This window comes from Nicotiana tomentosiformis, chromosome 1, assembly GCF_000390325.3.
Source record: "Nicotiana tomentosiformis chromosome 1, ASM39032v3, whole genome shotgun sequence".
NCBI lineage: Eukaryota > Viridiplantae > Streptophyta > Magnoliopsida > Solanales > Solanaceae > Nicotiana > Nicotiana tomentosiformis.
The window spans coordinates 113,034,437-113,046,437 of record NC_090812.1 but is presented as its reverse complement, the minus strand read 5'-3'; the positions used below and the strand labels follow the sequence as shown (position 1 = coordinate 113,046,437).

At 37.2% G+C, this 12,001-nt stretch overlaps 2 protein-coding genes across 3 annotated transcripts; one reads left to right on the top strand and one right to left on the bottom strand.

Annotated features, from left to right (window-relative positions):
- Positions 1–1,121: 1,121 nt before the first annotated feature.
- Positions 1,122–1,875, top strand: LOC104088346 (glycine-rich cell wall structural protein 2-like). Of its 2 annotated transcripts, none has more exons than XM_070189942.1 (2): positions 1,122–1,525; positions 1,565–1,875. In XM_070189942.1, exons 1-2 carry the CDS (start codon positions 1,198–1,200, stop codon positions 1,615–1,617), a joined length of 381 nt encoding a protein of 126 aa, XP_070046043.1. In that variant the 5' UTR covers positions 1,122–1,197; the 3' UTR covers positions 1,618–1,875. The 2 variants fall into 2 exon arrangements, with proteins under 2 accessions (XP_070046043.1, XP_070046040.1); XM_070189939.1 differs by having other exon boundaries at positions 1,122–1,534.
- Positions 1,876–5,659: 3,784 nt separating this feature from the next.
- On the bottom strand, positions 5,660–11,841 carry LOC104088344 (26S proteasome regulatory subunit 4 homolog A). The gene is made up of 6 exons (XM_070189933.1): positions 11,265–11,841; positions 8,525–8,770; positions 6,972–7,141; positions 6,681–6,897; positions 6,443–6,583; positions 5,660–5,923 (listed from the first exon to the last, which is right to left on the bottom strand). Exons 1-6 carry the CDS (start codon positions 11,739–11,741, stop codon positions 5,840–5,842), a joined length of 1,335 nt encoding a protein of 444 aa, XP_070046034.1. The 5' UTR covers positions 11,742–11,841; the 3' UTR covers positions 5,660–5,839.
- Positions 11,842–12,001: the final 160 nt, after the last annotated feature.

Genomic DNA, 12,001 nt, shown 5'->3' with positions numbered 1-12,001 from the left:
TTTTACTATACCAACAAGAGTACAAAAGAGAGTACAAAATTAGAGTAATCCCAAATACTCCAAGAGAATAACCTCACAAGATCACTCCAAAGAAAGGGTTCACACAAGTGTTTTCCAACACTCACTCTCTTACAAAATACTCTATAATGAAATAAAGGAGGAGAAAGAAAGACAAGAGTGAAAAGCTCTTGAATTGATGTGTTTTGCAAATGAGGAGAAACTTCTCTATTTATAGCAAGAAATCTTTAGCCTAATAATGGATATTATGTCATGGCAAATGTCATGATTCACAAATTTATTATAATGGATATTATGTCATAGCAAATGTCATGAACCACAAATTTGTTATAATGGATATTATGTCATGGCAAATGTCATGAAAATTTGGCCATATTACACATACCTTTTATTTCCTTTTTTTTCCTCACGTAAATTGAAAGAGAAGGAGTACTTTGGAAAGCCATACAATATACTCCTTATATGTTAATCACTTGTGACATTTTCGCTTACCAAGCAATTTCAATACCCGGTTCACCTCACATAATTTTATAAACCTCTTTCTTATAAAACTCCTTTGTAAAAACTTCTTCCATTAAAATTTAAGTCATTGATTCGAATGGCGTCAGATCGGGTCGGCTCTCTTAATTGGTTCAATGTTTATTAGATGAAAATATATATATAAAGTAAAAAAATTATTGCATCTGAAAGTTGAGTTTTCAGAGTCTTGTGATTTTTATGTTTGAAAATGTTGCTGTATGACTTTTGTGAAAAAAAATTATAAACGGTGAGTATATGCATTTGATATGTCTAGTGAGTTTTCGAGCTCCTCTCTAGCATGCATTGTTGTATTAGTGTAACTTTAGCTTCCAGCTGACTGAGGGTCCGTAGGCCGGTGGCTTAGTAAATGACCATATATATAGCACTATGCATTCTTTTGACCCATCCAATCTAAAAAGGAAAATAAATTAATAATATGCTGATACTAAAAAGGAAGGGGAAAAAAATACAGTAGTTGAAGTTCCTCCAAAGACCCAAGAGAGTTATAAAGAGGCATTGAATTCCATTTAATGTTTTCTTGCCTTCTCCACCAACCCATATCTGCCTATAAAAAGAGACTCAAGGAGACTCTACTTCATCACTCAGGTGTAAAGGTAAGAGAAAGAAAGAAAGAAAAAGGTGGTAAAGAAAGAGGAAGTGATGGCGAAGTTGTCCATAGTTATCCTTTGTCTTGCTTTGGTAGTGGTTCAAACCACAGCAGCAAGAGAAATGCCAAGTGACAAAGGTCTTGCTGATCAAAAGAATATCTTTGGAGGCACTGGTGGTTTTGGTGGCATTGGAAACAATGGCCTGCCTTTTGCCGGAGTTGTTAGCGGAGTAGGTGGCGACGTTGCTGGAATTGGTGGCGGAGTTGGTGGTGGAGCTGGAATTGGTGGTGGACTTGGGGGTGGTTCATTAGGTGGACTAGGTGGTGGAATAGGGAATGCTGGAGTTCTTGGTGGTGTAGGTGGATTGGGGGGTCTAGGTGGTGGTGTAGGTGGATTGGGGGGTCTAGGTGGTGGTTTAGGTGGTGGTGCTGGTGGTGCTGGTGGTGGTGCAGGGAACCTTCCACTTCCATGAAGATTTAGAAGTTTCATTTATTTTTAGTATATTATCTTTATGAGGTCAAGTTTATTTCATGCATGTAGTCAAGTTTGCTAGCTAGTGTGAGAAAAGAGTGATTTTTTTCCTTTTTTCCTGTTATGTTTTTGTTGTTCATGTTTGGTTTCATTCATAGTGTAATGTTACGTGATGTTTCCCTAGTTCAATGCTGTGTACGCTAGCTTTTGTACTTTTTTGTTTTAATGGAAGGTGTTTCAGATCAGTTAAACGTTCAAATCTTTTTGGCTCTTCGCTTCTTTCGTTTACTTATCTTGATATAATTAAACTCTAGCAAGCTTGGAATTTTAATGCAAAGAGTGAAGAGTGTACTAGTGGGCTTTCTATGTCGTCAACGACCAATGAACCGAGGAAATCTGGTCAAATTCAAAAATAATCAGATTTTAAATTTGGACGAAAACACTGTTTAAAATACGAAAAACCTTCCAAAATAATATACTGGAGTTCGAATTTTTTACATGTGAACTTCCAGCATAGTATACTGGATCAGCATATTATGCTGGAACTTCAGTATATTATGATGGAGTTCCAGTATAAATATACTGGAACTCCATCATAATAAATCGGAGTTCCAACATAATATGTTGGTCCAGTATAATATGCTGGAAGTTCATACACATGTGCTCCAATTTCTAGTATATTATGCTGGAATTTTCTGTGTTACAGCAAAATAGTGGTTATTTACAAACACTGACTATTTTTCAATTACCAGTCCGAAAACAAGCTATTCCGTGCTATTTTTACGAGAAAATCCAAGATATGTGGAGGATACTACTAACATAGTATTAATTATAATGATTAGGCAAAATCATCTACCTTAAGGAAGTGCCTTTTCTCGATGAAAGTTATGGGCAATGGTGGAAGCAGAATTTTCAATACGGGATTCAAAAAATAAAAATAAAAAACATATGAAGAAGTTAAAAGAATTAAACATCTAATAAATGTATATAAAAAATATTTGACTTTATATACACAGTATAATTTTCTAATGAAGAGGTTCGGCTGAATCTATTCTGTCCACCTAGCTCCGCCCCTAGTTACAACAAGTGGAGTATGCAGTATGAAAGGCCTCGTTTTAGTTAATTAGGAAAATGTAATATTATTGAGTTATCTTCACCTTATACGTCGATCTCACCCTTTACCATCTTGATGTCGTCCAAAACTTCCTCATATAAGATTTAAAAATCAGTTATTTTAATATCAGAGTGTTTTCATAAGGTTGGACAGGGGGAAAAAAGACACAAAATGGTAACAAGTTAGCAAATGATAATCAGAAATAATGCTTTACTCTTTTTTTTTAAAGATGATGAAAGCTTTGGTGTGTCTGTGGTATGGCATAAATTCATCTCCCAGAAAATGTTATCCTGAACAAAACCATTTTCCATTGCGTGATTTCAATGAATTATTGAAATCTTTTCTCAAATAAAAATATTTTTCACTAGAAAGATGAACATGGCTTCCGTTGCTTATGGGTATAATACATCTACACTTTTCTTTACAAACATCTTAAATCCTTATGTCTCACTTGTTTCAAGCCGCACTTAAATATTATCTTCATCCTTTAGTAATAAATTATATCACCAAACTACTCTCATACCCTACCGTGATCCTCCACCTATTATTACCATATATGTCACTTACTTTTATACGAATCATGCATTTTGACAATAATCTAAAGCCTATTTCCAAGTTGATGCATTTTTCACAGATATATTTTCCAACACACGTTTTTCATCACAACTTTTGAGAAAACAATAACACCTATTCACCTCAGTGTATAACATCCAACTAGAAGAGCCCAAGTAGCTCCAAAGTAAAAAAGCTTAATGTACGTTAAGGTGTAGACAAACAAACTTCATGTGTTACAAGCTGAAAAGAGGCATTAACACATGCAAAATCCATAGTATCATACTAAAAGTCTTGCCTAAAACAATTTGGAGTACAAATCTTGCGTTATGAGAGACTACGGTAGCGAATAAATGTTGGGTTGAAAGTTCCACCAACAAGTTGATAGATTCCATTTACGTCCTCACACCAGAAGTGCATAAATGGGTTCAATGACCACCAGTTAGTTTGAACCTTTTATCACACATGCATCTTTCTCTATAATATTTGATTTTTTTGTGATTAATTAATACTCCTAATTCCTTTTTAAAACATCAAAATTTAAAAGTATAATATGCTTTCATTTGTGAAGAGGAACCAATCAAAAATAAGGGTTGAGATGAAGTTAAAGTCCCATTTAATTTAGGTATCTTAGATATTGGATCCTTAGCTCAAGCTTGCATCTCATATCCAAATCCCCCTGGATTACCGTACAAACTACTACTACAACAACAACCCAGTATAATCCCACTAGTAGGGTCTGGAGTAGTTTGTACGCAGACCTTACCCCTACCCTAGAGCAGAGAGGTTGTTTCCGATAGACCCTCGGCTCCCTCCCTCCAAGAACTCCTCACTTTGCTCTTGGGGTGACTCGAACTCACAACTTCTTGGTCGGAAGTGGAGGGTGCTCACCACTAGAGCAACCCACTCTTGTCAAACTACTACGAGGAGTATTAAATAAAGGTTTTTTTTATTTAACATTTTGCACACTCTTTGCTTTTAATTAGCTGATCTCAGAAGCAAAGCTTAACGACTGAATTTACCGCTATTAGGGAAGCAACATTTGGAGGAAGAGAGTCTGTATAAATGCAATTAATCCAAAAACAGGTCAAAATTAATCGGATATAGCTATCTGATTAATGTTGGAAAGCTGCACCTAAGCAAAACCTCCTGGTAGTACAGATGATTTTGAAGATACAGAATTATGTCTAGCAAGCTGGGATCAAGGAAGAAGACTGAAAAGGCATAACAACATTTTCTAATAAGAAGAAGATGTAGGGATGACTTTCCAAAAGTGCAGTGGAGTGGTCTGCAACAACCTTGGATCTTCATCTTGAGACTTGCAGCCCTTGGTAGATAACCCACCAGGGACAGGTTGTCGATAATTAAGTATGTCCTATGTGTGCTTCTCAGTTCTCAGACAGAAAGTGTCTCCCACCTCCTTTTCCAATGTCATGTATCTACACTAGTGTGGAATAAGCCTTTTGCATTGCAAAGAATTGCTAGAACAGCTATGACTTGGCCAGATGAACTGACATGCGCTGAAGTTAATGCCCAAGGAAGATGTTCAGGTGCTATCTCAATAGAATGATCTTGGCTGCACGTGTTCATTAATCTCTGGATTGAGAGAAATCAGAGTCTTTTAGGCTAAACAAGCTGATCCCAAGAGCATTGTTATACAGGAAGTATTCTATGGAGGAGCAGACTTGCTAAGGAGCGAGAAACTGATTTTTTTATCCAGTTTAGTGTAGTCTATTTTTTGTTAGTAGTAAGGTAGAGTTGATGTTCGGTCATTTGTGGCGTCCTGTAGTGTGCTCGTCTGCATGTATTTTGTTGACTGTATATAATACCTTCGGTAATAAAATCTTTTATTTACCAAAAAATATACTCCCTCATTTCCTTTTTAGTCCGTGCCAAAAAGAATGACTTATTTCCTTATTTGGAAACAATTTACATTTATGCAATGATTTATAGCCACACAAAATATATATGCCTCATTTTACACCACAAGTTCAAAAGTCTTCTCTCTTTTCTTAAACTCCGTGCACAGTCAAATGGGTTCACATAAATTGACACGGGGAGAGTATATATTACCGGATAGAGAAACATTAACTTTGAAGAGTTGCATGAATTCAAATTCTTGAAATTTCTAAAATTTGTAAAGAATAATATATGCAAGTGTCTAAAACATCTAAGAAAAAAGATAATGGTAATCTACAGAAGTACAAATAGCACCTACTGTTCTCCATAAATTGCCCAAACAATTTTCTCTAGTGCCAAAACAAACAACTAATCTAGTCAAGCCTTGGAGGAGAAACTGTCTAGAATGCTCTGTACTATTTCTACAAGTCAATCTAAAGCGGAAAGTATTTCAATGGTACCAGAGTGATAATAGCGATTGGTTCGAGTAAAAACACAATGAAAACGGCTGTGTTTACCAATCCAGATGTTCTGAATGTAATTTTTTTCCCCAAATGTTTGAAAACATCACCGTACAAAATGAGAATTTAATCCCTTCTCAGTGAGAACAAACTAAAACCAAATCCTGAATAAATATGAGTGAAAACCTGTGTAATAATCACATGTAAAGTCCTTCCGGCACTCCCTCTTTCTTCTTGAACATGACCTTATCTTTCGCCTTCTTGAAATCTGCATGAGTCACCTGTAGAAAACAGAAGAATTCTGTCAACATCGATTGCAAAAGGAAAACTACTATTGGCTGAAGTTTTACTGCCAAGGCAGCATGATTTTTGCCACCATCGACATGAACAGGATCAGCCACTCAGGTAGTTTCACATTATATAATTCCAAGTATACTTTGTTTTTGCCCCGTTGTAAAGAAAACTAGTAGTTCGTCTGACTATAGGTAGAAATTGTATGTTCCGACTATAGGTAGAAACTGTATGGTCCACATCTATTTTACTTATTCAGAGTTCAGACACATTGCTAACGTTAAGCCCCACATTCCAAGTTTCGAGAATTAAATTCTTCAACAAGTCCAAAATTTCTCAAGAACCCAAGTTAAAGAATCAAGTATAAGTGTATAACATGCATCCTCATTAAACTAAATTCATAACAGTCAACCCCGCACATGAAAGAAGACATGGACTTGCTCAATTTCCACAGTTGAGCATTTGGGTGCAAATAAAGGCAAATTTAATTTTCCATTTTGAGGTCTTACCTTCATACGCCGTTCTCGTAGAGCGAGCAATCCAGCTTCAGTACATATTGCCTTGATATCAGCTCCAGAAAACTCATCCTTGGTCATAACAAATTCTTCTAGGTTGACATCATCAGCCAAAGTCATCCTTGCTGTGTGTATCTGAATATCCCAAAATAAGATTTTTACGGTCAGCAAAGAGGCGGCAAACCAAGATGCATCACTCAAAATAATTTTTGTTAACATTATGACAACAGACCTGGAAAATCCGCCTCCTTGTTTTAATATCAGGAAGAGGGAACTCAATCTTCCTGTCTATTCTGCCAGGTCGCAGCAGGGCAGGATCAAGACTTTCGATTTTATTTGTAGCAAGAATCACCTTAACATCTCCTCTGGAATCAAAACCATCTAGCTGGTTCAACAATTCTAACATAGTCCTCTGAATCTCACGTTCACCACCAGAGTGTGCATCATACCTGGCAGATGAAGACATTAATTAGCAGAAATCCACAACATTCCAATCTTTATGTTACTGATGCCAGAATCAAACCTCTTGGTACCAACTGCATCAATCTCATCAATGAAGACAATAGAAGGCGAGAGATCATCAGCAACTCTGAAGAGCTCCCTGACCAATTTAGGCCCATCTCCCAAATATTTCTGAATCAGTTCACTTCCGACAACACGCAAGAAAGTTGCTGAAGTGGAGTTTGCTACTGCCTGAACAAATATAATTAACATAGCTCAAATTTTATCGCTTGTCTGCTGACAGAGACATTAGTACTCTGACAGCAAATAATTAACACTCAACAAAGATCATAATTATGGAAACCAACAATGCATTTACTATTATTAAGGAAAGATCATAATTAGGCATTCAAATGTGGTCCGAAATAAGTGTTATTAAGGAAGCCAACAATGCGTTTACTATTATTCCAAATTACCCTTGCTCCGGTTGATGATCTAGAAAGTCTGAAAAGAGATAAAGGTTAATTTGAAGTGACATAAAGGGTACCTTTGTCAAACCCCTAAAATTTAATGCTATTATATAGTTTTCTTCATGGGCACGCCAAAACCTTAAACGACATTTAAAACTGACAGGAGGTAGTAACTACTAGCACTTGTTACACGGACACAAATAGATAGCATGACATTTGGCCGTACTACTGGCAGCCAGACCCGGAAAACATATCCAACAAACCATTCTTTCCCAAAATTCAAAGACATAGCATGACATTTCAAACAGGCTAATGGCAACCAAACTAGAAAAATGCATCCAACAAAACAAGATTTTCCTCAAAGCTCAAAGAGGAATTGCCACGCAGCCACGCCACGGCTCTAGAAATGAACTTTGCAAATACCATAATAGTAGATACTGCATATTGAATTTCAAGTAACTCTACATGACATGACATGTGCAAATCTTATCCAAATAGAGAATACAACTAAACTCGTCCCAAACAATCTTTTTTTTTTTTTTTGATGACCGAGAAATCCGTCTGGGGCCGATCTTTTGGACCAACCGCAGCCTTCAAAACTCGGTGGATAATGGGCCTGCCCCTCTACCCTTCTCCACTTAAATACCAGACTTTGCTTTGCATGGTGTGGGGGCTTGAACTTGTGACCTAAGACACAAATCCACCACCCTTTGCCACTTGAGCTAGGCCCTGGGAGCAACTCGTCCCAAACAATCTTCTCAATAAAAGATGAATCTATTTCGGAAAAAATCCGTTGACTTCGCTCATATGTATTTTGTTATTAACTTGACCCTTTAGCAAATCACCAACTTTCTATCTGATAACACTTATCATGTCATTTATCATAATTTTTCTTTTCTTCACAAAGTTTAATGGCTTCAACGAAACCCAGTTTGACATTTGGAGGTCGTATCTGGGGAATATACTTGGACAGAAGGAGTAAATCGTTCTTTAGAATTTTCAAATAACAGGAAAATATTTCATCACATACAAAATTCTTCAATTTAGTCACCCTCTGTCTTTCTTCAATCACATTAGAGTCCTCCTACTCCAACCAAGGGAGATCAAAGTGGAAGCTTAAAGAAAGTACTTTTAAGTCCATTGTACACAAGGAAATTTCACAAACCTTTGCAAGCAAGGTTTTGCCAGTCCCAGGCTCTCCATAGAGAATGACCCCTTTAGGAGGTTTTATACCAATGTCTTCATACAGCTCAGGGTGAGTCAACGGAAGCTCAACAGCTTCTTTGATCTCCTGAATCTGAGCATCCAATCCACCAATATCAGCATAGGATTCCAAAGGAGCTTTCTCAACCTTCATGACAGACACCATCGGATCAACATCGTCTTGTAGAAGACCAACAACTGATAGAACCTGAATGAGAGAGAACATACATAAGTCAAGAGATCCACCCTCAAATTTATACAATTTTTCTAAAAAAACAATAGAGGAAGAAGAGGAAGATATTTTCTGAGAAATTACTGCTAGAAAGAAGAGAAATCAGACATAAGTTAAAATGATCCAGCCTCAAACTTAGGCACTTTATCTGGAAAATAAATAAAGGAAGAAGAGGGAGAGATTTGCTGAGAAGTTACTGCTAGAAAGAAGACATAAAATGTTTGATAACGCATGGAATTAAGAAAATGGGGGCATTAATTTCGAGACTCATTAACCTTTGAGACATAGTGAATCAATTAGCCACAGGAATTATTCCAACAACCAAGGCATTTCCAACTAAAAAAAAAAACTGATAGTCATATTGGAAGCTTTTTATTACTTCTCAAGTACTGTGGCATAGATATTCTAAGAAAGCATCAAAATCTGAGTAATAGAAATTGTTAATTCAAGACTTATCGAAAGAAAAAAGAATGTTAATTCAACGATATATCACAAACTCCAGATATTTTCAGTTTGTGTCGTAACATGCTATAATGTCAATTCAAAAGGATATTAGATTCTGGATTGTCAGTTCTTGTGGCACAGGATGTTTAAATGGTAATTTGTCTGGACCATACATTAAAAACAATGGAAAGGTTGATCCTCCGAAGCAGTAAAGCAAATCAAAGCAATCACATCGCACTTTCTTCAAACACTTTGAAAGCAGCTAAAATGATAGCTGCCTGACCCTATAATTCAATGGCACTTTAAGTAGGTTCTCATGTACACAACCTAACCTAGAAAGGTTCTGGAACTAATAGAGCATATCTGCCGCATTAGTAAGGTAAACTTGGGGGTTGGGTGTGGTGTTTGGGAGAGAGGGAGGGGGGGGGGGGGGGATGGGTTTAGAAGAGGAAAGGTTAAATACGTCTTGCTATAGCACTAGAAAATCTAATTAAATAGAACGATATTGTCAGAACCACTGCAATATTCTACAGAAGATCTACAAGCGTACAACAATCAAAAATACAGAGACACTTCGAAACTGTTAAACTAAAGCCTAATATCCTTAAGAAATTGAGTGGCTCCATTGGCAAATATGTGAATCTGGTTACCACTAAAGGAGAACACATTATAATAACAAGAAATAAGGATCTTCGCAGCAGCAGCAACAACAAGGTAACAATCCCAGTGTAATCCCACAAGTAGGGTCTGGGGAAGGTAGTATGTACATAAACCAATGTTATCAAAGGCGAAAAGCGCAAAAAAACTCTAAGGTCCATCGCGGCTTTACGTGCAAAGTACAAATAAACCGTGAGCTTTCATGAAGAAAGACGCAAATGGAGAAAAAATACAAATATGAATATGTTGTCCAAGACCAATAAGTTATAAGTATGAATAACAAATATATGGACAAAGTAATTGAAAAAATATTACGACAAAATGAACTATCAATTGTTTAGTGTCGACTCTTCAAGATTATACTCATTGACAAGGAAAAGTATGCTTTAGAGCATTCATGGTGATACTGAAGTGAGGCGACGCGCTCAACATGTTTTGTGCCTCGTTTCAGGGCTTAAGCATGCCCTTGACAACACTAACGCAAACTTTATCCCTGCCTTGTGAAAATAGAGAGATTGTTGCGGAGAGAACCTCAGCTCAGAACAACCATAGTCACAATTCTCAAAAATATTATGTAGAACATATAAAGGCAGAACGACCAAAGAGTGCCCATCAAACTATTAACTAGCTGCATGCTGGGGATAAAACACCACTAAAAGGTTACAATGGAAAAAAAACACCCCTTCACAAGTTAATCACTCCACCCAACAACAAATACACCTCAGTCCTAGACAAGTTGGGTCGATTTTATTAATCCCAGTCGACCATTTTTCTTCATTAAGTTCATCTCAGGCTAACATTATTAAAAATAAAAATAAAAATCACTAGAAGTTCTCTTAATGTTCTATTGGCAAAAAAATCACTCCAACCAACCAGTCTGAAAACCCTGAATCAGCCATGTTTAAATCCTGATGAAACTTTCAAGAATGTAAGTGTTCAATGCTCCTCGCTATAGGATATATTTTTGGAGTCAAATGCACTAAACCCTTACACTCTCAGTTCATAATGGTAGAATCACAACTAAACAATATTAACAAGCACTACCAATAATTACTCACAGACCTAAAATTATGTGATTCCAAACGCTAAATTCTGGAATTGATTCAAACACATTCAGCTGTTGCTCCACCGCCAAGTCCAAATCCAAGTCTTAACTTACTAAAAGCTCAAATGCCAAATGTTACCAATTACCTAGTTAGGGGTATAACTAAACTGCACTCGAACTTAAACACTGTCGTGTCTCACTTCACAAATCCCTAATTCGTCGATATCCATAGGAACATATAACACTAGGTCAACTATTGCAAATCCTAAATAGGCCATGGCCAACGAAATGCCACAATAAATTAAAAATAACATAGTCAAATACCTTATTATGCATCAGAATAGCACAACCAGGTTCCAATTGGTCCTTATCCACAAAGGACAAGATCCCAACATAATACTCCGGCCCAACTGAAGACGAAACTATAGCATGATTCTCATCAATAAGCTCCTCTAAATTGCCCACGCTCATCGGCGAACCACGTAGATCATCAACCTTAGATCTATCCTCTTCAGTTTTCTCTTCCTGAGGTTTTAATCGTTCCTGATTGGCCACGAATTCTTCTTCCATTAACAGGTAATCTTTGATCCTCTCAAGCTTTAGGAGACGAAGCTTGCACTTTGTCAGCGGTGTAACGGTTGGTAAGCGAGCTGCAGCTTCGGAACCCTTCTGTTTGCGCTGCTTACGGCCGACTCGAGCCGGTGGAGCAGCCGGCTCGAACTTTTTCTCCTTCTTGTCTCCGTCGTTCTTCCGATCTCCGGGGAGTTGCCGGTTAAGTCCACCGGGTGTTCCCTGTCCCATTGAGCTGTAACTGTAAAGAAAGGGGGGAGAAGGGCTTCAGAAATGGTTTTGGGAGTTTTGAGATTGTCTTCTTTTACAAGAAATATAAACATCAGAGCGTAACAACTTGAGAGACGGGTATAAATATGGGAATCAATGCGCTGGACTGGCCCATCAATATTTGGGTCCGGATTGGAGGTTCTGCTGACCGGTGCCCGGGTATATTCAAAAATAGCTATATTTAACATTCAAATATAGCCACAGTTTCAAAAGTAATCGAA